Source organism: Poeciliopsis prolifica, unplaced genomic scaffold, assembly GCF_027474105.1.
Source record: "Poeciliopsis prolifica strain line A6 unplaced genomic scaffold, Auburn_PproV2 SCAFFOLD104, whole genome shotgun sequence".
Lineage (NCBI taxonomy): Eukaryota > Metazoa > Chordata > Actinopteri > Cyprinodontiformes > Poeciliidae > Poeciliopsis > Poeciliopsis prolifica.
In genome coordinates, this window is record NW_026562479.1 from 501,296 (window position 1) to 529,292 (window position 27,997).

Below are 27,997 nucleotides of genomic sequence, written 5' to 3' on the forward strand. Positions count from 1 at the left end.
TGGGAAGATAGCACTAATGGGATGAGCCTTTCTTATTACTGTGGCTTTCTTCATTACCAGATCTACTTAAAATTGGACATATAAATAGAAGGATCAATATGGAATATTTGGGAAGATGTCAAAAATCTAAAAAGGTTTTAATAGGTAAAATCCTAAACATGATGTGTCAAAATAAAATTCTTAATTCACATCTGTTTAACAACAGACTCTTATTTGCAATGTGTCTTTCAGTAATATAAACTGGTTTTATTTTAAAAGAAGAAAACAAAGAAGGAGATATTAAAGAGATAACACTTAAAATTTATAACAATTAATATTCTGTATATAACCTTGGACTGCTGATTTGGAAAACCTCCGAAAACACCTCAAAATACTTTTCTTCTTTCAACAATTATCTTATAAATGATAACATAGACTCTGGTGATTCCAAAGTGATAATTTGACCATATCTTCAGGGGGAAAAGGAATATGTCCTTATGCCATGCCAAAAAATGGGCTGCCAGATTTGACAAAGGAATTGGAATTAAAACTCTGGTATTTCCAGAAACTTGGAGAAACAAAATGATTCATGGAGTCATAAAAATCAAAGGCTTGAGCCCACCACCAGAAGACCAGATGGAGGTAAGACACACGTTATAACAACTATTTGCGTGCAGGTGACCTACCTGGGAGGTGTGGTTGAGAAACGGTTTGGTGGATCCAACCTGGACCAACTGGGCCTGAGTTTTCCGCTAGAATACCAACTTCTTAGCACTGTTGATAGACAGTGTATGTGTAAAAAGGGTATAAAAAGGGTAAATACCAAATTTTATTAGTTTCCACAATAATATAAAGTGACCTTTATCAGACGCTTGGATGGTAAAATAAATGTGAAAAGGTTAAAAGATAGCTGCTAGTAAACTAGCACAAGTTTGGAATGTTAACCTAGAGCGATGCAGAGTTAGAGGTGACTATTGAAAATGTTTTAGGAACTCATTCTGTTAGCTTGCTTTTTATTTCCACCATACATTTTCTCTTAGAATGAGACTGACTGAAACATGAAAACTGTCACTCTAAAATAAGCAAATGCAAAAATCACATCACTGATTTGTGTTTTCTTTCTTTTTAAGGATGGTGTTAGTTTTTAGTTTTACACATATAATGAATCAGTTTATGTGTTAAAATAACCAGAATCACAATAAACATCATTTGTCAGGTGGGTTTTTAAATCACTGCCTGGTTAAAATGTTCGCCGCAAGGGGTCGCATGCGTTCCGCGGATCAGAGTGTCTGCTTGCTTCTCTGTCCTGCTGCTGTGTGGCTGGTTGAGAAATAATAACGTCAAGACTGCTGGGTGTAATTATAGAGCGCAGCCTTGAGAGCAGCACATGAATGGCGAATGATTCACTGCATGCATATCACAACATTTGCATGCATTAACCCGGATCGCCCAGCATATCCTTGGGCTCACAAAGGCCCTGCCACCGTGTCAACAAGTGCTGAACTCACTGTGATCACACTCTGCTCAATTTGTCAGGAGGAGGGCGTCAATTTGTCAGCTTATCACTTAATTTCTGTAAATGTTAACTTCAGCTTCAAGATCTCTATTTTTATATGCGTCTTAAGGGAAACATTCCGAGCTCACAGGGAGGTAAAGAGAGACAGAGAAGCAGTGAGTGAGAGACTGGCCAAACGGACTCTACAGGCAGGCCCGGAGACCAATCAGGAGAGAGCCTTCAGTGTAAATTCCAGCCGCGGGGACGTGAGGGGAGGCGCGATGCGGAGGAAAAAGCAAATAGTTGAGTGAGCAGCATCCGTACAGAGTGAAGAGGACTACATAGAGGCAGCGGGGCATCATCGGCAGAGACCGAGTGAACAATGTGATTCGGTTTTTCTGACTGGGTCCATGGATGCGAAGAGGGCACACTCCTGTTTGCTCCGTGGATTACAGGCTGAGTGAGGATGCGCAAAGCTTTGCTGGAAGCTTCAAGATGTCTATGAACAACCAGACACTGGAGCTGCGAAATAACTGAGCTCATACAAACATTAGAACTTCTCCAAAAGATCCAAATGTCTCTTTTTTAAAGGGATTTCATTTACCAGACGCCTTCCTTATTTTTGGACTTTGACGCACTGTGGAGAGTTTCACTTACTGGTTGAAGTGGCCGGAGAATGTTGAGATTTTTTGTCTTCATCAGAAGACAGTGAGATTAATGCTTTTTGCTGATGTATTTATCTTATTTTTACCCAAGTGCACTTGTTTTTCCGGTCATGATTGTGGTTTTGATAGCTCTGTGTTTTACGGATGGAGCGCTCTCTCAGATCCGCTACTCTGTCCCGGAGGAGGCAGAGCATGGCACGCTGGTGGGGAACATCGCTGAAGACCTGGGGCTGGACCTTACCAAACTGGCCTCCCGGAGATTCCAGGTAGTGCCTAGTTCCAGAACACCGTATCTGGAGGTAAACCTTGAGAACGGCGTCCTGTTCGTTAACGAGAAAATCGATAGGGAGCAAATCTGCAAGCAGAGTGCCAGCTGCCAGCTCAACATGGAGGTGTTCTTGGAGAACCCTCTGGAGCTATTCAGGGTCGAAATCGAAGTGGTGGACATTAACGACAACCCACCAAGCTTCCCGGAGACAGACATCACGGTGGAAATCTCAGAGAGCGCAACCCCTGGCACCCGGTTCCCTTTGGAGAGTGCGTTCGACCCGGACGTGGGCTCCAACGCGTTGCGCACATATGATATCACAACCAACAATTACTTTTACCTGGACGTGCAGACCCAAACCGACGGAAATAAATTTGCAGAACTTGTCCTGGAGAAGCCTCTGGACAGGGAGCAGCAGGCAGCGCACAGGTACGTGCTCACTGCGGTGGACGGCGGACAGCCTCCTCGGACTGGCACCGCGCTGCTGGTAGTCAAAGTGTTGGACTCTAACGATAATGTGCCCGTGTTTGAGCAGCCCGTCTACACAGTGAGTCTGTCGGAGAACGTACCGGTGGGCACGCTGGTTATCCAGCTGAACGCCACCGACCTAGATGAGGGACTGAACGGGGAAATAGTTTACTCCTTCAGCAACCACATCTCCAGTCGCGTAAAGGAGCTGTTCGGCATAGACCCGCGGACCGGGCGCATCGAAGTCCGTGGGGAGGTGGATTTCGAAGAGAGCAGCCTCTATCAGATCTTTGTCCAGGCTAAGGACCTCGGGCCAAACGCCGTGCCCGCGCACTGTAAAGTGTTGGTCAAAGTGGCAGACTTGAACGACAACGCACCGGAAATCACCTTCAGCACTGTCACGGAGTCGGTGAGTGAAAAAGCTGCTCCCGGTACTGTCATCGCCCTGTTAAGTGTGACGGACCGAGACGCAGAGGAGAACGGACAGATCCACGTGGAAATCCTGGGTGATGTCCCGTTTAAATTAAAGTCGTCTTTCAGGAATTACTTCACCATAGTGACTGATGGGCTCCTGAACCGGGAGCAGGCAGACTCCTACTCCGTGACCGTGGTGGCGCGGGATAAAGGAACTCCTTCGCTCGCCTCCAGTAAGTCCATCCGCGTCCATGTGTCAGATGAAAACGACAATGCACCCACTTTCACTCAACCCGTTTATGATGTGTATGTGACAGAGAACAATGTACCAGGAGCGTACATCCACGCTGTGACGGCCCTGGATCCTGATATAGGACAGAACGCTCTCATTACTTACTCCATCTTAGAGTGTGACATTCAGGGCATGTCAGTGAAAACCTATGTGTCTATCAACGAGGAGACAGGATACCTTTATGCACTCAGGTCTTTTGATTATGAGCAGCTAAAAGATTTCAGCTTTATGGTCAGGGCCAAGGACTCCGGTGCCCCTGAGCTTTCCTCTAATGCAACTGTCAAAGTCATAATTGTTGATCAAAACGATAATGCTCCCCTGGTTCTTGCTCCCCTGGGGAAAAATGGAACTGCGCAGGAGCCCCTTCCCCGCTCAGCTGAGCCAGGCTACCTGGTGACCCGGGTTGTGGCCATGGATGCAGATGATGGTGAGAATGCCCGCCTGTCCTACAGCATTCAGAGAGGTAACGACAACGGGATGTTTAGGATGGACTGGAGGACTGGTGAACTCAGGACAGCAAGGCGGGTGTCATCTAAGCGAGATCCCCACCAGCAGTATGACCTGGTGATTGAGGTTAGAGACCATGGGCAGCCTCCATTGTCCTCCAGTGCCAGCATACTGGTGATGCTGGTAGACAGCATGGCTGAAGGCCGGGGCGTGGGGGACAAAGTGGGCACCAGCAAGGCCAAAGATGGTGCTTTGGACCTCACCCTCATCCTAATCATTGCACTCGGTTCTGTCTCCTTCATTTTCCTCCTTGTGATGATTGTGTTGGCCGTGCGCTGCCAGAAGGACAAAAAGCTCAACATTTATACCTGCCTAACGAGTGACTGCTGTCTTGCATGCAGCTCCTGCTGCTCACGGCAGGGTAGATCCCGCAAGAAAAAGCTCAGCAAGGCGGACATCATGCTTGTGCAAAGCACTGTCAATGTCAGCGGGCCTGGAACGGCTCAAGTCCCTGTGGAGGAGTCTGGGAGCTTTGGCTCCCACCATCAAAACCAGAACTATTGCTATCAGGTATGTCTGACTCCAGAGTCTGCCAAAACTGACCTCATGTTCCTAAAGCCGTGTAGTCCATCTAGGAGCACAGACACCGATCACAACCCGTGTGGTGCCATAGGGTCAGGGTACACAGACCAGCAGCCTGACATCATATCAAACGGCAGCATTTTATCAAACGAGGTAAGAGTCCCTCTCATTCCTATGACTGAATTTCCCCTTCCATTAAGAAAGCATTAGGATGCTGAAAACCCATTTCAGAAACTGGATTTCTTATTTTCTGATGTGATCCTTTATGTTAATCACATGCAGGAGCCAGTAGCTTGCTGGAGTTACAGTTTGTTGATGAGGTGTAATACAGCAATACATCACAGGATGGTGTCTTCTGGCAGATCTCAGGGCAAGACAGAAAAACAGTGTTTGCCTGTTGCAGGGGAGGTCTGCCCCGAACAATTAATGTGTACATGATTTTTACTCCTCGTCTTCAAAACTATATTGTCAGTGCTTGAGGGCCTCTTACATACATAAAACATAGAGCTCTGCAGAAAACTCTGAGGCCACTGCAAACCGTCCCTAATCAGTACCTCTACACACCGAACCCAGTAATGATGTGAAAGACTGAAAATCAGGTTTATTTCACCAAGCATTATTTTATGAACACTTCCAAAGTTAGAACGTTAGTGCTATGTCTTATCAAATTCCTTTTTATAAAAAGGAATTTGCATGTTTTTGTGTTATTTCAGGTCTGAAAGTGCAGCATTTTTGTTATTGTTAATGTGTCATTTGTAGACAAAAAAGTTCATAATGTTTATTTGGAGTTTGGGATAAATGTCTGTAGAATGAAACAAATTGTTTATTTTATTCAAACATAGAGCTATAAGTAATAAAATCAAAGAAACAACACAATTTTGCAAGTGCCATCTATGTTTTCAGCTGTATTTGCTCAGAGGCTGCTGTTAACTGCATTGAGAGCTGTGTGTGTGTGTGTGTGTGTGTGTGTGTGTGTGTGTGTGTGTGTGTGTGTGTGTGTGTGTGTGTGTGTGTGAGACACACATAATAAATACCGTACACATGCTACTCTGCTACTTTGATGAAGTAGCATTTGCATTCTGCTAATATATCAGAATGTTGAGTGGCAGCAGCAGCTGTGGCAGGCTTGTTCTACGCTGAAGCATCTTAAGTCTAGAGTCCGAATCGTGCACACACTCCACATCACACGTAAGAGGAAAGCTCTAGTTTTTACTGCCCGGATAAACACAATGAAACACATCCTTTATTACCTTTTGAAACCTTTCCTATATTTTGGAGAGTTTCCTTTTTTTTGATTGCTGCATTTTTCTTTAACTGTGTGTTACATGTAATACCGGAGCAACAGACTGAACACCATTCCTTCTCGTTTCAGACCAAACACCAGCGAACCGAACTCAGCTACCTGGTGGAGAGGCCGAGGCGTGTCAACAGGTAAAGCTTCCCGCTGCAGCCTGGTGCTGTTCAGGCCTTTTCCCGCACCTGTTTCATCTACTAAATGCCTCCTCATCATGGATATGAGACTGTACCAGAAAGGTCAGTGTTTTGATTTGATGTTCTTTGATTTTAGCTCAGCTTTTCAGGAGGCAGATCTGGTCAGCTCTAAAGACAGTGGCCACGGAGATAGCGAGCAAGGAGACAGTGACCACGACGCCACAAATCGAGGACATTCCTCTGGTAAGATCTGTATGCCTCACCTCTTTTTCTTCGGCCATTTTATTTGAATGTTTTGCGCTGGAAGTTAAAGGAGCAAATGAGTTGCTCTCAGGTTTGAGTAAGACAGACTCGGGTTTGCTGATTTGCATGTGGTTGCTATGCAGTGTGTCTCCAGAAGCAGACTGCTGCCTGCCCCTCCGGCCTGAAACTGAGCAAGTCTTATCAAATTAATACTTGTTTTAATTACATCTGCAATTATCTCAGAGTCAAGATCATCTGACATGATTTACTGTTTTTGTCAGTCAGTGTTTAAGAATCAAGTTATGGTAATTATTTTCTGAAGTCTTATAAAAGTTTCTTAGAAGAGCTTGGCTTTCATCTATATGAATAGTACTTGTACTTATGTCTTTTGTCACATAATGATAAAATGTGAGTGGGTACTCTGTTGTTTGTAAATATATGGTGGCCTGCTCCTGGTGAGCGCGCTCAGTTCGTCTTGTGACTACTTGACAAGATGTGACGGGCTTTTTAATGAGGCTACGCTCACACTAAAGAACTGGGAAGCCGACCAAATAGGTTGTGCCTGTGGTGAACAAAACAGGCAATTCATTTGTTCATGAGATGAATTAATGAATTCCTTTATACTGTTACTGTCATAAAACAATCCTTTACCACTTTCCTTTCCTTCCTTGACTGCTTGGCTTTTTTTCTAAATGAACCTACCAGAGCTCATATAATACAGGCTCACTGAGTTGCATATGCCAGTGTCATGTATTCATTCAGAGCTGAGCTCTCGATGGTTGGACCTTCTGTGGACGCAGCTCCACAGCAGGGATCCTAGCAGCAGACCTCAGTAAACAGAACTAAGCTGTTATGCTAAGCTGGACAAATTTCCTCAGAGAATATTATAGAATACAACAGAAGGAATAGAACAGAAATTTCCCACACATTACACTGAAGATATTTAGGTGTACCTACAGCAAGATAAAAGGCAAATAAACTCTGAATTTGAAGTGATGAAAGAAAACAGAAGTGTGTTGTTACAGTTTAATGTGGTCAGTCCAATTACTTTGTTCATGTACCGACTAGTTTTTGTTTGTTTACCTTGGTTATTATTTTATTGAATATTCTCATGGAACATTAGGTCTTGTGGAAATATGTAGAACAAAAAAAGTTAAAGGGCAAAAAGCACACACACACACACGCACGCACGCACGCACACACACACACACACACGCACGCACGCACGCACACACACACACACACACACGCACGCACGCACGCACACACACGCACGCACACACACGCACATACACACCCACACACACACACACACACACACACACACACACACACACACACACACACCCGCGCGCACGCACGCACACACACACACACACACACACACACACACACACACACACACGCACGCACGCACGCACGCGCGCGCGCGCGCACGCACGCACGCACACACACACACACACACACACACACACACACACACACACACACACACACGCACACACACACACACACGCACGCATACACACGATATATGGAAAGAAAGTCAAAGTACAATACATTTTCTAAATTTAAGAAGATTAGACTATAGGACTGTAAAATCCAAGAGAAAAAATAAAAATGACATAACTGAACATTGAAATTCATATAATTTTGGTACTTTTGATCAGTCTTTTCATCAGGCAGTTGCTCTTTGTCTCAGACAAGAGTATTAATGATAAATACAGTGTTTAAAACTTTACCTATCTATTGTTAGAGTAGGCTATGTCAGACTTCATGGCCCTTTAGCTTGAGTGCAATGTCAGTAAATGTGTTTTTCTTCAACTATTAGTTTTTGCAGCAGATGTAATTATAAAGCACGAGGACCTTTTTATTTATTAGAGAAATGGAGAGTTCACTGGCAGTCCTTATTGTTCATTCTCTTCCACTTTCAGGGACAAGCATTTCATGTTGTACGCTGATGTCTTGGACTGTCAGGGCAGCAAAAGGGACCCAGTGTTTTTAAACAGGTTATTTCCTGTGGATTATGTCATATGTATACATTGTACAAAATACTGTGCAATATTATAACATAAAAAGTCTGTACAGTTATCATAAATAGCATACTCTAATCCAATAGATGTGCATAAAAAAACGATTAAAAATTGAATCAAAATCGTGCAGAAAACAGATGTTAAAAACCAGCCATCTGACACTCTGAACAGCATTAGACTGAAATGATTAAATACTTCTGAATTTGAATTTACATCTTTGTCTTGTTATTTACAACTCTGTGGAATAAAACACTGATCTGAACTAAATAGGTTTCCACAGAATACATATTTTTTCTGTCCATTAAATGCTACGCTAACTGAATCGCATTATCTGTTGGGCATATGGATTCCTTTGGATTTTTATTCACTAAATAAAGAACTGAATCATTCTTGAGAAAAAAATGAGACTAAGTCATACATTCTGGCAAATGGAACCTCCTCTTTGATTTGTTTGAAACAAGGTGTGGTTTTTTTACCTTTATGAACATTTCATTTCTTCTGCAGTCTTTTTTTTTGTTGATGCGGCTTCTTTTTTGCCTGTGGTCCTCTGACTGCGTGTTCTATGCCGTTGATAGTTTTTGCTGCCTCAGGCAGTCTGGTGTGTTGCTCCCTAACCAATCATTACTCAGTTTTGTCTCACTAAAGAGGCAGTTAAGGAGTCATAATGAGTCCAGAAAACACCTGTAACACACACACAAACATCATGAACTTTGTTTTTGCTGCCCCATAGCACTTTGGGTCACAGTGCTGCTCAGACCCGAGCAGGTATTTTCTCAGGCTGCACTTTGGATGGTCACAGCACATTAAAATTATGGTATCGATGAGGTGACATTCTACAACTCATGCTATTACTGGCTGTAAGGACTGGATAGGGTTAGAGTCCAGCCACATAATTTCTGTAAAAACGTTCATAGTCACCTACTTTTGATCATACAGAATCATCTTTTTCTGTACTTTCCACATAATGATGTAGAACTTTTTCACTGGCAAGAACAGAGAAGTAGAGGAACATGTGACATGATGCATACAAAACAGAAAATATCCAGTGGAGATATTTATTGACCAGAAACAGGCAATTAATGCTATAGATTATAAAATGCTGATATATAAAATGGAAAGTGAGAAAGGTACTATATATCTGGTAAAAGTTATCATGATAGTAGAAAATTATATATACAAACATGTCAATCTAAATATTAATGTTTTAATGTATTCCTGTGGTGTTCCAAGACTCAGTGCTGGGTCCCAATTTATTTATTTTGTATATTAATAGATGTGGCATGACAAATATATTGAATTTTGTTGTATTTGCAGATAATCCAACTATTTTGCATTCTGTAGAGGATGTAAAATGGTTTTTGGAAATTGATAACCTTACATTTTTGTTTGATAAAGATTTTGTTCAATTATCTTTAAATCTTGCCATCGTAGTAACCAATTTTATCTTTAGGAAGAAGTAATCTAAACCACAGATATGAGAACTTTACAAATAATGTGCATAAAAATGTCATTTCTAAGCTCTGTGTAAATGCATAGTAAGTCCCTATATGTATGTGATATAGTATAAAAAAACAACCAAAAGGGCATTATATATATATATATAATTTTTACCATAATATATATATATATATAATGTCTATAATATGTGTGTGCAGAGGCATATTATTTAATTCCCATGATCCACGGTGTATGTAGAATACTAATTAACTGTATACACACACCTGTTTTTTGATTTGAGGTGAATTCAAGACACAGACCTAAATGGAGTTAATACATTTAGTTACAAGTTATTTCGTCATTTATAGCCCGTGTTCTTTATTGATTAATGTCAAACTAAGTTCATCTTCTTGTCTATATAAATCCCTTATAAATGAAGCACTCATCTGCTGACACTTTGTGAGCTGACATGTCATTCCTCACAGAAATCTCACCTCATTTACTGCTTTTCCCACCTTAAGATGCCCCCAGGGACCTGCTTCCCCTCCTGCAACATGTTTTGAAGAACATTTTATTAATATAGCCTGTGTGACATACTTGGAGTAGATTGAGTTGTGGTCCTTATCCACTTTTCAATCCCTCCTCTATCCTCTCTGCTTCTTTCTCTCCTGCTGCCATGATGAATTCCTTATTAGGCCTGTGGTTTATATTATCACTGCAGTAACAGCTCAGTGATCAGTAATTTCTTTTTCAGACCTCAGCATAGCGATTACCAAATGAAGATTATTATCAGAACTTTGTGTTTGCCCTTTGTGAGTTCTGTACAGAATACCAGGCTGAGATGAGGTGTTCTGACACCGGAAAGGAACCGTTTCCCCCCGTACCTTTCTCAAAACCCTCTCCTTTAAGGGCAGTGTAGTGTGGGTGTTTAGGCTGCAGATTGTAGCTCTATAGCTGGATTGCTTTGTCGCTTCTTACTGGGTTTAAGAGAGAAGTTGAGGGAACATCTAATCTTGCTAAAACTAGCAAGACTTTGTCTGGCTTTGTGGCTTGATTTCTTTGTCAGTGTCTCAGATCTTGCTCAGTCTATATGCCTCTGATGCTCCAATTCCTTTCTGAAATGGAAATTGATCTTTATGTAACATTTCTCTGTGCATCTTTTTTTGCTTACATTTTTGAAGGCAGCCCGTCTGTTGACTGCCATGTATGCCATGTATCTGCCATGTAAGTTTGATGGTGACATGGCGCTGTATGGGTTAATATTTAATGTGAAATCCTTTCGTTAGGAGACAAGAAACTTTTCCAAGCTGTTAGCGACAGCAAGCCAAATTAATCCGCTTTGTAACAAAGCAAATTCCCCCATTGCCGACCCCTACTGACGCACACACACGCAGACACACACTGGTTACTAAGATGGCAACAGTCTTACAGTCTTAGACTAATCACAATCTGTATTCAAAGGGATTAGAGGCAGATAGCTCTAGCTGGACAGTTCAGATTTTAGCCCTTAGACACACATACACAAGAGGATTAAGGTTTTGAAAAACATGCATTTGCTGAATAGAGCCCTTACAACCATAAAAAACAAACAAACAAATAAACAAAACAAAACATATGGAGTTGAGAAAAAATAATGGGTTGAAAGCTTACAGTGGGGCAGAGTAGCTGCACTGTACTCTAATGTTTCTGCTAACTGCGTTCTTCTCTTCTTCCTGACAAAAGGTAATTTTCACCAAGAATTCAGGGAGTAAAAAGCCTCACATATAATTACTTGACATGAAAGAGCCAAAGTCAGGTTTCCAGTTCTCCCTATACCCAGCTTTTCACACAGCATAAAAGACTTGAAGAATGGGTGAGAGGGCCCAGTGCCCAGGCAGGTTGGTAATCCAACACGGCTTAGTTTCTCATTGAATTTAAAGGTTGAAGAGAGGGAGGTTTTCTTCAATAATGCCTGGAGCGTCAGCTAACCCGAGGATAACCTGAGGTGACAGTCGAGTTCTGCTCGCTATACAAAGACCCAGCACAAACTAGATAATATCAGAAGTGATAGCGCTATAATCTGCAATCTGCAATCATGTCCTCTCTTATAGTTGCCTCACTTTGTGTTTTTAAAGAATCCAATCTTGGTTAGAATTACGCTACAATTGTTTGAGCTACTTTAAATGACCAGGGACCTCATGTGTCTACTAATGGTGCCTTTAAACAATTTATTTTTTAAATTTTTATTATGATTATCTTATTATTATTGTTAGTAGCACAGTTAGAAACCAAATTCAAGCAGGGGCCATTGGCATGGTTATCTGTACATAAGATGATTTAAGTAACTAAAGCAAAATTTAGCTCTTAGATATAAAGCAAACTTCGGTTGGATAAACAGCAAGGTGATGTAACTTCAATTTGTGCAGCACCACAAGACAAGATTGGTGAATGGATGAATGGATCAGCAAGTTGTTTCATTAGAACATTAGTTTGGGGAAAAGCAAAATGAAAATTCAGTCCTGAGGTAAATTTAAATTCTGACAGCCAGTTTATCTGAAATTAGGCCCATAGGCTCCTGTTCATCCCAAACTTAATGTCAGGTAATATAAAGCTTTTTTTCGTTGCTGACAATCCTTTTGGATGAAAAAAAAATCTGTTCTGTAGCTCACTAACATATTGCTTTAATTTAATGTTTGGAAAGGTGAAGTTTTTAAAGGTTTTTTTCTTCCAACAGAAAGAACCTGCACTGCTGTGCTGAACTAAATGGAAACACCTTATGTGGCTGTTATGCATAAAACTACTGCATTGGTCTGTTAAATTAAATATCTAGAAAAACTCAAATGACAATCTAAAAATATGAACATAGAATTTTATATGTGGGATATTTTGATGCAATCGGTGGCTCTTGTTCTCCATGTCTGCATATCAGCTGAATTTTTTAAATCATTGCTTGGGAAGTTTTGACCATAACTTTTCTGAGATACAAACCTTTGACATGAGGAATCAAGCACAGCAAAAGAGATCAACTATGGTTATACATAGTTCTGTTTGCCTGTGTTTCATCCCTCTGTTATAGCGCAGTCTCATGTAACTTTACATTCTTTTGTCTTTCTTTCTGTGCTTCAATCTGCAGGTGCTGATCTGTTTTCTAACTGCACAGAAGAGTGTAAGGCCCTGGGGCACTCTGATCGCTGCTGGATGCCCAGCTTTGTGCCCTCTGATGGGCGCCAGGGTCTAGACTACCGCAGCAACCTCCATGTGCCCGGCATGGACTCAGTCCCAGATACAGAGGTATTTGATAGCCAGGAGCAAATGACAGATAGGTCATTCTCCACATTTGGTAAAGCGACGCCTGTCCATCACCAACACCTTTTCCATCCCCTAAATCACCACCACTTTCTACAAAACCATCAAGTCAGACCCCAGCAAGGCTCACTAGAGCAGGAAATGTTGGAAGTATTTCTGCCTAGCTCCAGAGCTCCTTATCCCGCAGCTTATTTCAGTAAGTATTCTGTTTTAAAAAAGAGCAATTCTCTGATCTAGCAATCAAAGAAAAAAGCTCAAATTAAGTTTTAGACTGATGATAGAAATTCATTTCAGATCTGGACCTTGTCCTTTGAGTGTTCAGATAACGCTTGCTTTTTTCTCAAGCATTTGCTCTACGTTTCACTGTGATGACCAAATATTTATGTTCTTTGTAACACAATCATGCAAATGATTGCTGCTGAGAATGTAGACGCACACTCACTGTTGAAAATGTCTGTTTTTGCGATATAAACATAATTTCCAACATTTCCCCTCTTTAATGTGACTGGTCTCACTTTGCAGTTCATCTAAAAAACAATAAAATCTTTCAGAAGAGAAAATTAAGAAAGAGATCTACAGCAATTTGCTTGAAAAATTGTGCAACACTACTTGATACCACTTTAGGATTCAGTCTTCTTGAGTTCACATTAGCCAGAAATGATAGAAAATCTCACAGAACATCTGTAAAGCTCAGCTGTATAGTTAGGATTTTCCTGACAGTCAATAATTTGCATTCTTTGCTGAATACTTGGTTTGCAAAGAGGTCAGAAAAGATCACAGAAAATCCCCAGAATTATATTTTGTTCAACCTGTAATTATTCATATCCTTAGTAAATGTATTTATTAACCACAAAATTTATTTCTGCTTAGAAATTAGGCAATTTATGAGGAATATTATTTTAGAAAATAAATTATTTTCTTTATATTCAAACAAGTACAATGTTATTTATAGTCCTTCTTAACAACAAATGGAAAAGTATTTGTCGGCATTAGTTCAGTTCAACTGCATACAAATAATTTGTATGCAGTTTTTCTGTTTTCTCTCAGGACCTCCTGTTATTAGCTTGTTTTCTAGTTTTGATTCTAGTTTTATTATTATTTTTGACTAAATCTGCCTTATTGCTGATTATTTTATTTCAGTTCTTCTTAGTGATTCTATTTGGTTTATTTCTTGTGTATAGTCCTTTTTCAGTTATTCTAGTTTGAGTACTCTGTGTTCCTCAGTCTTTATTAGATCAGTCTGGTTTCTGTTCAGTTCTTTTTACTATTTATTTTTATGTCTATTTTCTTTTCTCTACTTTATCATGTTTTAGTCTAATTATTCTTTAGTTAACAAATTTTCCCTTAAAATAAATTTTTTAAATTTTTGTGAGCTCATGTGCCTTGAAAACCCCTTTTAAATAAAATACGTGTTAACTTACTATAAATATTTATACTGATGAAAGCAAGGAACCATGCCATGGTTATTGCTTCACATGGCGGCAGGCTTTTGGGTATTTATATTAATTTACATCTGTAGTATGGGTGGCGACAGGGCGGACCAAGCAGCTGCACTCTACTTCCCGCAAATTGGGATTTATAAAGGAAAGGTGCGCAGGTATGTGCGTGGTCACGGCTTTATACATCAGAAGATTTTTGTTCACTGCACTTTTCTAAATTTGTCTGTGTTAGTGTGAAAGCTCCACACTCTTATACATGAGGCCCAGGCCTTTTGTTCAGCTCACAGCCTCCCTTGTATTTAAGCTTCTCTTTCTCTTTCAGTATTTGCCAGATCCTTTTGTTTTCTCCATTCACTTCCTCCTGCTGCCCCGCTGCCCCGTGTTCTCCTCGTGTCCCCCTTCCTGGTTTTCCTTTCATGGATTTTTTTTTTGCCGTGGCTCCCTTTGATTTTTGTAAGTTTGTTTTTTTGGATAGTGAAGATTCCTGTCCGCCTCTGTCCCCTGTATATTATCTGTTCAAGATGGGATGTTCCTCGGTTTGGACAGGATGGGTTTACTCATTTGAAGAACTTTTTCAAAGAGAAGAAATTAGCATCATTTGAACAACTTAGCAATAAATTCGGGTCAACACTTTTTTTTTGTAGATATTTGGAAACCAAAACTTTTATTCAATCCCATCTTTCATACTCATTTTCTTTGCCAGAGTATACACTGTTGGAAAACATCTGAACCATCATATTAGTGAAGGACTGATCTAGTGGCTTTACAATAAATTGTTGACTATGACAGAGATCTCATCACCTCGATGAGACATGGACCTCAACACTGAATCTTAATACAACATCTCTGTGTGCAGCATTGTCTCGTTCAGTTCAGTGCTACATAGAGCCCACTTCTCCAAAAGCAAGCTGTCTCATGTCTATTGAGAAATCACCTCGTACTTTGACAAATGCAAAACTGCTGGAGTCACATGAACATATATATACTGATCCTGCCCCAGTCTTAACTGGTTCTGGACAGATGTTTTTCATACTCTGTCCAGGTTCCTCAGAGTGGCTCTCTTGGCTCTCTATGGCTTCAGTGGTGAGGATTTGCTTTTATCAGCCTCTAAGACACAGGTAATGTTTTGCTCTTCGTTAGCAAGGCCTACAATTCTGACCAGATGGAGGGCGCTGCTCCTCCTGGTTATATGACCTTATGTCATGTTTGAAATGAGATGTTCTCTTCAGCACAACTGGAAAATTGGTCTTTCTTGACACATTTTAAAATATACTGTAATATTTTTAGTAAAACATCCTCTGCTCTTGTCAGGGCGAGGGATGCAGTGTGTAAAGGCCAGTGACATGGGTAGAAATGAATGGGATTATTTTGTCGGAAATTTATTTCTATATTATTTTACTATTTTTGCTCAGGTTGTATAAATAGACCATGTTTCTGATTCCTTTGTACCCACAGGCTCTCACCTTTATGTATAAAAGAAAAAACTTCAATAAAAAGACAGTGATTTATAAAAAATGTCTGACATACGTGTGTCACAGAAATATCTGCAGCATGCGCACACTGTGCTCATAAGCAAACTTATATTGAAGAGGATGTTAACAATTGAAATGCTTTGTCTGATTGTGAAAAATAGCTCTTGTAATTTTGAGAAAATATAAAATTTTAATCAGGGAAGAAAAAAGCAGCAGGCAGTGAGCTGAACATCTTATTCAGAGGATGTGATTGTATTGGAGCTGAGGATGAAAAACAACTTTATATAATTAGATAATCGAGAACAAAATGTAGAGAGAGAAAGAACGAGTAAGAGAAGGCTAAGAAGTGAGTTTGTCTAAATGCAATTCAAAGACCATGAAGAGATACATTCTCAATCACTGCAATTTGGTGATAATACTTAATTATAATTTTGTCAAGCAGAGTCTGAAGAGGGCTTCTTCTCTCATCAGCCAAACAACTCGATGGAATTATCATCCAGTCAGAACCCTGCTGCTTCCTGAGCACCATCATCTAAAAGCAAAGCATGCTGCTAGGAACAGCAGGCAAACATTTCTCTTTATTTTATTCTTCTGTTCTCGCTTTGTGCTGGATTAAAACATTGCGTTAATTAAAAACAGACTGCTCTTTTTTCCTGTTTCAGTTTTTATTACAGATTACAGCTGAAGGGCTCAAAGTGTTTTTCTGACTCTAAACTGCTTTTGTAACATTCATTTTGTAGCTTATTTAACACTTTTTAGTAGTGATATAATTTACCAGTGTAAACATCTAAATAAAACAACTTCAACAGATGAAAAACTAGCCTCTTTAGCTTACTCTGGCATATTGTGTGATGCACATTGTGTCTTTTGAACTAAACAAAAACCATTTCTAAAGACTTTATAGAGATGTTAACTGACAGCTTGATCTTTCCTGAGAGTTCCTGGTTTTATTTACCAGATGAAGGACATTGATTGACCACTTTTACATTAACACAAACTTAACAGCCACACAAAATGTTACACAAATGATAAAAGAATGACTAGGACTCATTAGTGTGTAGAACTGCTTTCAGCAGCAACAACATGCAGCAATCATGTTTTTTAGGGAGAAATTCTGGCCCACTCTTATTGGTTGAATTGCACAAATTTGGTTAACTTTAGTTGCCATAGCCCACATGTACTTTATTTGGAGAAGTTTCTCCCACACTGTGACTGGTTTGGCACGGGATGTTTGTGCTAACATGCTGCACTTAGTGCTTGCCAACTTTGTGAGCCATGCTTCCCCTGTTGTTGTAGAAAGAAGGGACGGCTCTGAACAGGTTTCTTTTTGACAGTCCTGTCATGTACCCTAACATTTACCCTGGTGACTGTGGACTGTATGGTGTAAAACATGTCAGGTATCAGGTAACAGACCTGAGTCTGTTAGGACTCGGGCTGAAATGATTCATTGAATGATTCAAGTACCTTAATTGTTAAAATTCCTTGAGGCAAATTATCTGCCTGGAAGCTTTGTCAAATTATGTTTTATTATTTAGAACTGTGTTCTGGCTGGGTAATTGATTATGTTGTACGGCGTTCTCATTTCTGCCTCTGAGTTATTGCTAAGTGGCAGCAGCGTAAGATCCAAGTTTTAAGTGTACTGAATGATTATCATGTCCAAGTTTTAATAATTTTTTTCGGGAGACCAATATGCATGCTTGGAGTACGACAACCTTTCTCCTCCCAGAGCTGCTGCCTGCTGGCCAGATCAAAGCAAACGTCGTGGAAGAGAGTCACAAGTGTATTTATACAGGCGAGCGGTTAGACTGAACATAGCGGGCTGCTGGTCTGTGGTTGATGTTAAGTGTAAATGTAGCTTTACGGATGGACCAGAAAATACATTCATCACAACTGGGTGGCGGAGCTTACTGTGGCAGTACAGCTGTCATTTGTATTTTTATGTTTGATGGAGTCAAGTCCCGTGGCTAACATGGGAAAAAAGCTATTAATATCTGGGCAATGTGAGAGTTTATCTATTAAATTGACGGAAGATGAATGCATTAACCAAAAACTGCTTTAAAGACATTTTGTCTATAAAATGTTTCTTGCAGGAGATTCTTTCACAATAAAGAGTCTCTTGCTTTATCGTTAAATTAAATATTATTTAATATTTTTCTATTTTTGTCCAGATTAATTTAAAAATAGAGCCAATATTGTTAATAATAGGTTTTTTTCTATACTAAAGAAAAGTAATTGTTAGGGATGTGCAAATATAAAAAAATGGATCCATGTTGATATCCAAACTGCTGTTATTTACCAATATTGTACTTTATAATTTTTTAAATTCAATTACTTGATTAATTATAAGAATAATTCATAGAATACTCAATTTCTAAAATAAGCGTTAATAGTTAAGACAGATGGGCACTTGTCTCTCTACAGGCACTATTTCTCTATCCTGCCTCAGCCAGATTCGCTTTCCATTAGCAAATTTGATGTGGTTCAGCCTGGCTGTTCCCAGACTTTAGTACCTACATCAGGGGTAGTACTAGCAGGACCAATCAGGATACATCACTGAAATCAATTTATTGACAGATGACCGCATTCATTGATTGGCTCGTGATTTACGTCACAACTCCAAAACAAGTGTTCAGAATTTATCTTTATATGTGGACAGTGGACATGCCCTCTGCTATCATTGCTGTGTGGAGGAGTTTAATTATGAGACTAATTGGGAGCCGCAGCAGGAACACAGGCGGAAACTTGTGCAGCAGAATGACCATGAATTTGCATCACTGCTAGGAGCTCGCTTCTCTGAAATACGGACAGTACTGAAGAAGAGAGAAACAGTGCAGCTGTGGTCAGCTTTCTGACGGAGCTGCTCTTTTGAATCCACAGTATTCACTATATATAATAATTTGTGATGCAAATTTTAGTTTTCATTTGGTTTAAAAATAATGATAATAATAAAATTTATGTATGGCTATTGGTTTACATCAGGGGTGTCAAACTCCAGTCCTCGAGGGCCGCTGTCCTGCAGTTTTTCGATGTGCCACCGATACAAAACACAGGAATGAAATGGTTTCATTACCTCCTCCTTGTGTAGATCAGATCTCCAGATCCTTGCTAATGACCTATTATTCTAGCAGAGGCACATCTAAAAGTTGCAGGACACCGGCCCTCGAGGACTGGATGTTGACACCCCTGGTTTACATCTTTTGACTGCATTGCCTAAATCCAAAAAGTTGTAATTATGTTCATATGCATAGCAAAATAATCAACCAATTGGAATCTTTATTATTATGTTTGGTCCAGCAATGAAATTCTAGAAGACAAAATTAAATATCTGGGTTTATTTTAGTCCATTAGAACCAGAACCTTAAGGTTCTCTAATACTGGAGAGACAGCAGGCTCAAATTGTGGTTGACTGTTGCCATGAGATGCCACAACCTACCAGTTACCAACCAGCGATCTACCAGCTGCCTACCAGTTACCTATCAGCGACCTACCAGTTACCTACCAGTTATTTACCAGTGACCTACCAGCAACCTACCAGTGACCTACCAGCAACCTACCAGTGACCTACCAGTTACCTATCAGCGACCTACCAGTTACCTACCAGTGACCTACCAGCAACCTACCAGTTATCTACCAGCGACCTACCAGTTACCTACCAGTGACCTACCAGCAACCTACCAGTTACCTACCAGTGACCTACCAGCAACCTACCAATTATCTACCAGCGACCTACCAGCAACCTACCAGTGACCTACCAGTTATCTACCAGCGACCTACCAGCAACCTACCACTTACCTACCAACGACCTACCAGCTGCCTACCTGTTACCTACCAGCGGCCTACCAGTTACCTACCAGCGACCTACCAGTTACCTACCAGTGACCTACCAGTTATCTACTAGCAGCCTACCAGTTACCTACCAGCAACCTACCAGTTACCTACCAGAGGCCTACCAGCTGCCTACCTGCTACCTACCAGTTACCTACCAGCAGCCTACCAGCAATCTACCAGCGGCCAACCAGTTACCTACCAGCGACCTACCAGTTACCTACCAGCGACCTACCAGCAACCTACCAGTTACCTACCAGCAACCTACCAGTTACCTACCAGCGACCTACCAGTTACCTACCAGAGGCCTACCAGTTACCTACCAGCAACCTACCAGTTACCTACCAGCAACCTACCAGTTACCTGCCAGCGGCCTACCAGTTAACTACCAGTGGCCTACCAGTTACCTACCAGCAGCCTACCAGCAATCTACCAGCGGCCAACCAGTTACCTACCAGCGGCCTACCAGTTACCTACCAGCGACCTACCAGCAACCTACCAGTTACCTACCAGCAACCTACCAGTTACCTACCAGCAACCTACCAGTTACCTACCAGCGGCCTACCAGTTACCTACCAGCAACCTACCAGTTACCTGCCAGCGGCCTACCAGTTACCTAGTAGTTACCTACCAGTGACCTGCCACAGCTTGATAACAACAGCTTTTAGCTTCTGTGATGTAAGCCACGGCTTTTGTCAAACTGAATATGAAAATTTTTATTTTGAACCAAAAAAAGACATATACTTAATACATTCATCACTGATTCTGTGACATATACCAGAGCTTCTTTGTCAATTTGAATATGAATGATTAAAAAAACAACAACAACAAGAAAAAAGGTGGTTCTGGCACAGCCTGCTGTGGAGCCCCCAAGGGGACATGGAGAAAATTTTTCTTTTGTGTTTCCTTGTAAGTATTGCAGTTCTTCTTAATAAGTGTTGCGTTCCCTCATAAGTTCATGAGGAAACTTATGGTGCTAGAGATCCACCTGGGTTAAACTTGGGAATCTCATCTGTCCGACGCGTGTTTCAGTCAACTGAAGGCCACTTCTTTGTTCGGTCAATTATCAGTTTATTTCATTCCAGACTGTCATGCTTCAAACTTTGTAAGGACTGAGACACAGACTGGTCTGGCCATACAATGCACAAGTGCCAAGGATCAACGGCCCCACAACTCGGTCCACAGAAATTACGACCTACACCCTGTGCCAGGTTGTGGCAGGTCACTGGTAGGTAGTGGTAGCCATGGCAGCTGTCATCAGAAGTGACTTCATAGCTGCCACTGCCACAGTTTGAGCTTGGCCTTGCTGCAATACAAAGTGTTTCTGCAAACTTCAGCAGAGAGTTGACCACAGCTTCTGCTCTCACGTCCCGCCCACAGTAGTGAGGAACAGAGCGTGTAATGGAGAAGCTCACGACCCGGGTAGAACCAAACCATACATTAACCGGTTAGTCCGTGAATTACCAGAGGAAAAGTTAAGGAAAAGGCTTTAAGGCATTTGTTAACCTATTTAACAAACACAAACACCTAACTTAAAACTGCCCTGCAACAGCACATCTTACAACCTGAAATTAAAATATTAATCTCTTAATGTACTAAATGTTGTTTTCTTCGTTCATCCTTGTGACATCAAACACATGGAAATAAAATAAGGAGCTATTTTTTACTACCAACTGTTGTGTACAATAATGACGTTTGGGACTATTTGTAATAACTGATGTCCTAAGGAACGCTACAGCAAGTCTTTTATGCCCGAAGCAATTAGAGTTTATCGTAGATACACGGGGGGTCTCAACCTTTTTGAGACTGGGAGCTACTTCACGGGAACAGAGTAACACAAAGGACGACTTGTTTGATACAGACAGAAATTTTCTTGGCTCAGGCTTTATTACAATAGTATATATATGTATAAATATGATTACATGCTGCCTGATCATATTAATGTTAGCGACTACTGACAGTAGTTATCAGGGATAACCCTCTTTACTATTAACAAAATTGTGGAGAGAAGAAAAAGATCTTTTGTCCAAAACATTTTGTATGTCGCGCACATCAGTGTAAGTCTGTGGGGGTCAAAGGGCACACCAAAGCCTAAATCTTATTGGTCAGTTTGCTTTTCCTTCACCCAATGGCTGACACCAGCAGATGTTAAAAAAGTTCTGCAGATCTGAAGGCACTCTAAACTATCACTGCACTAACCTGCAGGAGCACAATCACCTCTCCAACCGCATCATGTATCAGCTTTGATACATAAAAACCAACACAAACCTAAACCACTAAAGCAGCGCACCCTTTTTTTTTTTTACATTAATAATGCTGAATAATAAAGACACGGAAGCGAAGCCTCCCCGGGTGATCCACGGAAAGAGCAGGATGTTGTTGATTCCCAGGTTCAGGGGGTGTCAGACGTCCAAAGCAGGAGAAGGTGAAGCAACAATGTTTGCTTAATTTCTACTCTTTGGGGAACGTTTGGACTAGATTAAATAGTTTAACCCCGTCTTTATTAGCCTGATGCCCAGTAAGAGCAGCAGATGTCCACTAACTGGACCCTCCAGCTGTCCAGTTCGGGAAACATCAAAGAAGCTCATAAACCAGTGACCCGCCAGAACTGCACACGGTAAAGCTCAACCGGGATCCAAAAGAAGAACTTCGTGACGTTCAATTTCCTCTCATTCATTTTTTGCTTACAGAAAAAGCGCCAAGCTGCTAAATAAACCAAAGCAAACAGACCAATAAGATTCACGCTTCGGCCTGCCCACACCCACAGACTCAGATGTGTGCTACGTTCAAGACGTTTTGACACATAAGATTTTTTTTTTCTCCGCAGTTTTGTTCATTGTAAAGAAGGTTCGATAATAAAAATTTCAGAAATGATTGTTTTCTTGTTTTACTTCATGGAAAATGTTAAGCTAGACAGAGTGGGTGCAGCTGCCGTCTGATAACATCCTGCAGGATGTTATCAGAGGGTTATTCTGAACTTCTGAGGGTTATTCTGAACTTTAACCATAGAAGAGAGTTATGCATAAAGCAATTTATTTTAAACATTTTTTATAATTTACTTTCTTTAAAAATTCTAAATATTAACAAATGTTAGTACTTCAATGTAAAAACAATAAATTAAATAATTTCTTTGGCAGTGCTCCCCAATGTCACTGGCTATTTTTAGAACTTGCTCCGTGGGCGACTGACAATGTCCCCTGGGGCACCGCATTTATGACCCCTGAGATACATAGTCTCTAGAGCTGTGCGTTTTAAATGTTCAATATATATCTCGCAGTTTATTGAGCAACATGTGTGTGTCCTTAAGACTATCGCTGCTCATTGTTATTTATATATGCTTATTATTATTACTTTATTTATTTTTTATTTATTTACTTATTTAATTTATATTTAATTTCATTTATATTGTGTGCTTTGCCTGGACAAACAGTACAGAATAAAATTCACGATAAAATAATTATAGAATTGAGTTGCTTTGGCAGACACAAAAATCATCTTCTGTACATTTAAATATAAAAATGATCTATTATTCTTTAAGATGCATTCAAAAGAATGACATTACTCGTGAACGCCACATCATTACTCTCAGCTACAGATATGACTTGGCTTCCTCTGATCTTACAAGTAATCCTGTCGTTTTCTTTCCACTGATTTCTTCAGTTTTTCTTTTACATTTATCCATTATTATAAACGTAATCATCTGGTGAGCTAGCTATTTGTGTCACAGTTTGAGCTCACATCGCCTGTAAAAAAAAAAAAAAAAAAAAAAAAAAAAATGCAGTACCATATTGACATTAGGAGGCACCCTCGGACTACCAGTGCTCTGGGGGCCATTGTGTGAGAAAACTGCTTTGTTGACTGGATTGTTGGTTTTCTCATCCTGGCATTTGTAAGCACACTATTGTATCCTCCAGAGCAGCAAACTGCTCAAATTCCATCTGTTAAACAGATTTTTTTTTAGTACAAAAAAAAATGGCGCATTCAACTAGCAGTGCCTGGTTTTTTCACCTGGCCATTGCCTTCCTACGTAACTTTGCTTGATTCTAATCTGATCTTCACAGCTCCGTCTGGGTGTTCTCTCATTGACTTTGATCCGTCTGGTAGATTGTCTATCAGGTCAGTCAGTGAACAGAAGGAGAGGTTGTGAACTATGACGTTGATTTTCTTTGCTGTTTTAGAATTGTAGTCTGCCTATAACAGAAAAAGTGAACAAAGCCGTTCAGTCCGCTTCCAAATATTGAATTAACATTAGCAGCCACCTCTTTCAATTCAGCACAACTCTCTTCATAGTCGAGGGATGGTTGTTTACAGTGCAGTAAGCTTTTTAGTGTTGTACTGGTGCATTGCATATGCCATGGGCAAACATTTAGCTATCGGGTAAAATGTAAAACCTCAACACAGTCCACGCCTCGAAGAAGCAATCATTTCTCAATAACCAAGGGTCAGTGTGTAGCACAAGGGGCTGGTGTTTACTAGGCTGCAGGTTTCTACTTCTCTTCTTGAATTTTGTGGAGGCTAGAAGAGTGTAATTCATTTTCTCATCAATAATTACAAAGCTGTATCTAGGTTTTCTATCACTGCAGATGCTAAGTGCAGCATCTTCTGTGATGAAGGCCTGCAAATGCCCCCATCACTGCAGAGGAACCCCATCACCAATCAAGATGGACTCCACCAGCTCTCCTCTCACTGTCATTCTTAATTTATTGCATTTAAAAATTATGAGTCCTTCTATGTCCAGTTCTGTTGTGAAACAGAATTGGATGACACCTTTGTGCTGGTGAAGACAAAGCTGAGCCAAAAGGTGAAGTTCTGAATTTATCAGTCGTTATCTATGTTCCTACCCTCATCTATGGCAAGGGTAAGAGCTTTGGGTAGAGACCAAAAGAAATGAGTTTCCTCTGCAGGGTATCTGGGCTCTTTCTTCAAAACTTGAGCATCTGGGAGGGACTCAGAGTAGAGTTGCTGCTTCTCCTCGTCAAGAGCTGGTTGAGGTGACTTGGGCATCTGGTTAGGACGCCTCCCTGGTGAGGTATCCTGGGCACGTTCAGCTGGGAGGAGACCCAGAGGAAGACCAAGGAATGTGCTTTAGGGACTATGCTTCTTGGATTCCCCTGGAGAAGCTGGTCCAAATGCTTGGGTCTTGGATCCGGGACTTTCTGCCTAGGCTGCTGTCTATGTGACCCATCCCTGGATAAGCAGAAGAGAAGATAATGGATATCTCCATCTTTCCATTTTGGCTTAGTTTTAGTGGAATCTGTCATGTGTTTGTGAGAGAGGGATGTACTTTCTTTTAGCATGACTATGTATGTGTAATAAAAAGTTTACATGTCGATCAAAACTATTATTTTGCTAAAGCATATCCCTCGACACCTATCCTGGCACAGACAATCAGACATACAATATAAACATTCTAAAGTATACCAGCCCCTCATGTGCTAGTTCCTCCTGCAGTCTACAGCTTCGCTCTGGTAAAAAAATTCATATTATTGTCATTTCCTTTCTCCTCCCTTGTGGTAGTGTGCTTTTATATAATACCTAATGCACTTGCTACCTGTTGCTGTGGCTCTAGTTACCATAGATCTACTTATTATGTACTTGTGATGTACCTCTCCAAGTTAAGAGGTTCCACCATTGGTACGTTTCCCACGGGCCTCATCGCTCACTTCTCTCTCAAACTGCATTAGCATTACTCGCATGATAATGAGTAAAGAGTTGGCTGTGCTGAGTGGGAGCGAGCGGCTGGCAGGAAAAAAAAAGTTAGGGAGATAATAGATTTGGAAGGGATGGGGTTGGGAGGCTGATTTGGTATGGAGGAGTGGATAAAGAAAAGCTACTAAGACACTGAAACCCTAATCTGTTTAAGTCAGCCAATGACAGAGATGTAGCCTTTTGTCTTTTTTGGCCTGAGTTTGGAAAGAAGTTGGGGTGGGGTAGTGAGGAAATCGGGTGGGGTGATAGATCACAGGTGGGGGACAGAGAAGTGACAGCAATAAGTGTTTAGATTCTTCACTGTTGGGCTCAGTGTGCTGTGACTACTGTTGTCTCCTAAACAAAGCACAATTTTCAATAGTTCAGTCTTCCAATGCCACTATTGTCTGTTTGGCTCCAATCTGTGCTGTTCCACAGGAGTAATGTCAGGATTGTGACTCTTCCCTCCCCTGTTTGTGTGTGTGATAAGCCTCTAATTCTGTGAGAATGAGGTCATTTAAATGCTGTTTTGTTTTCTTTGCCCCATCATCTCACCCCTTTGCATACTCCCTCTAAATGTGCATGAACACACACATGCACACATGCACACATACACACTTTCTTGAATATTCATGTCTCACCAGGCCTTTTGTTTTTCTGTCTATACAGCGAGGAAGAGGGTTTGCTAGCTCCTTCCGTGTGGACATACCAGAGACTGCATGACTTTGCACAATCTCTCCCTGACAACTGGCTATAAAAATGCATCAAGACTGAACGCATTTTGTCCTCCCCTGCTCCTCTCCTTTGTTATCCAGTGAAAAGGAAGCTTACATTTGCCTGCGACTGCACACAGGGTGAGGAACAAAAAGTTTAATATTTGCTCTCTTCTGGAGCTGCTTTCCCAGGTTTGGGAAGCTTCCAGAATCGTGGTATTTAGTGCCAGTTGGACATGGAGGAGGAGGAAGAAGAGAAGGAGGTGAAATGGGTGCAGGGACACTAACAAATGTATAGCCTTACTGGGTGGACTCATTTTCTCAGCCGGACTGAGAAAACTCCTAAAAATCAAAACACAACAAAAAAATTCCATAAAAATCAGAGAATAGTTGCAGTGGTGTAGAGGTAAACTGGATTTTTATTCTTCAAGCTGTGTGCCTGTTTACAGCACTGCTGTATGCGTTGATGTGGAAAATCACACCAGATGAGGACTTCATAAAAAACAATGTAAGTGACAGCCAATGAGAGAAACAGCCCTTTAGGCGTGCTCACACAGTGAAGCACCAAACTGTACAGGAAAATGCATTTCTAAATGCAATACCACTGTTTGAGATTTTCTATTCTGTTGTGTGGTCAGGTGTCTCTGGTACAATCTACTTTTAACTTGGTAAGAAAAGATGTGTGCAGGATTTTTAATTTTCTGTTATTTTTATTTCACTTCTTTTACATTTATTTGATATTTGATTTTGATTTTCTTATGGCTTACATATTTCTGATTCTGAGCCATCTGGTACTTTCTATCATGTCTGAGAAGTGTTTATTGTACTCTTTTAAAAACTTTGAAGCTTAATATAAAGCTATATAAATTGATCTATATCTACTTGTTCTGAAGGCGTGCTGTTTGTTGCTGAGTTTTCCTTTTCAGAGGTGCCCGTGTAGAAAGCTTGTTTTCTTCCACTGGACACATAAGACACATTCCAGCCTTAGCAGATGGAAAACTTAGGTTCTCATTTTATATTTTTTCCCACTTTGAATAATGATAAAGATCATTTCTATAAATAAAAAAGAGTTAATAATTTAGACTGAAATTTGTGGTAATTTTGTGTCACAGTAACCAACACTTTAAGGATGAGTTCCTAAACGAATGAAATGATCAGATGCAGAGTGTTGTACACAATGCCGTTGAAATCTGATATACATATTTGTTTCTCACAAATTACGAACACCAGTAAGCCAACAATAAATGGAACATAATGAAAAGTTATGTCTTGTCTTTTTTTATAACAAAGTTTTAAAAACAGATGTTACTCTTTGCTGTATGACAAATTCTTTTTTTCTGGTTTTCACACTAGGTCACACACTCTTGTGTTAGAGGGTCTGCTGGCCTCTACAGCTAGTTGTATTTTGTTTATCATTATGAGTAATATATTTGATTTTGTTATATATTCTCATTAAATAATTGGTTTGTATTGTTTATTCAGTGTTCACAGCAAAACAGTACATATCATTCATAGTTTGATGAATGATGAAGCCAAAGAAATGTTTTCTTTGGCTTCTGTTTACATGAGCATAAAAAAGCCCCAAAAAAGGAACAAATTAAAATGAAATATTTTTATAAAGATGAGCGAAGATAAAGGTTTCTTTCCTTCTGTAGAAACTTCCTTCTAGGTGCGTGCATTTAAATAATGTATTATTGTAGGATTTTTAAAAATCATACAGATTGATTCTGATAGAAAACTTTTTTTTAACTATTTTGAATGATAAACTGAACTGGATATAATTTTTTTTATTTATCTGGAAGGATGTGTTCTTGCAGTGAA

At 40.4% G+C, this 27,997-nt stretch overlaps 1 protein-coding gene across 3 annotated transcripts; it reads left to right on the forward strand.

Annotated features, from left to right (window-relative positions):
* Positions 1–1,628: 1,628 nt before the first annotated feature.
* Positions 1,629–27,935, forward strand: LOC129354129 (protocadherin-10-like). Of its 3 annotated transcripts, none has more exons than XM_055023620.1 (5): positions 1,630–4,598; positions 5,983–6,041; positions 6,178–6,284; positions 12,867–13,024; positions 26,133–27,935. In XM_055023620.1, the coding sequence occupies exons 1-5, from the start codon at positions 2,205–2,207 to the stop codon at positions 26,184–26,186; spliced, it is 2,772 nt and encodes a 923-aa protein (XP_054879595.1). In that variant the 5' UTR covers positions 1,630–2,204; the 3' UTR covers positions 26,187–27,935. The 3 variants fall into 3 exon arrangements, 2 of the variants coding, with proteins under 2 accessions (XP_054879595.1, XP_054879594.1); XM_055023619.1 differs by having other exon boundaries at positions 1,631–4,763; XR_008605122.1 differs by lacking the exons at positions 12,867–13,024; positions 26,133–27,935 and adding an exon at positions 4,664–4,763 and having other exon boundaries at positions 1,629–4,598; positions 6,178–6,228.
* Positions 27,936–27,997: the final 62 nt, after the last annotated feature.

What these genes read in the sequence shown, in the direction of transcription:
- LOC129354129 (XM_055023619.1), top strand. Translation starts at nt 2,205, where the DNA reads ATGTATTTATCTTATTTTTACCCAAGTGCACTTGTTTTTCCGGTCATG. An exon ending in AGGCCGAGGCGTGTCAACAG is followed by an intron (nt 6,042 to 6,177) that starts GTAAAGCTTCCC and finishes CTTTGATTTTAG; the next exon opens with CTCAGCTTTTCAGGAGGCAG. An exon ending in AAATCGAGGACATTCCTCTG is followed by an intron (nt 6,285 to 12,866) that starts GTAAGATCTGTA and finishes TTCAATCTGCAG; the next exon opens with GTGCTGATCTGTTTTCTAAC.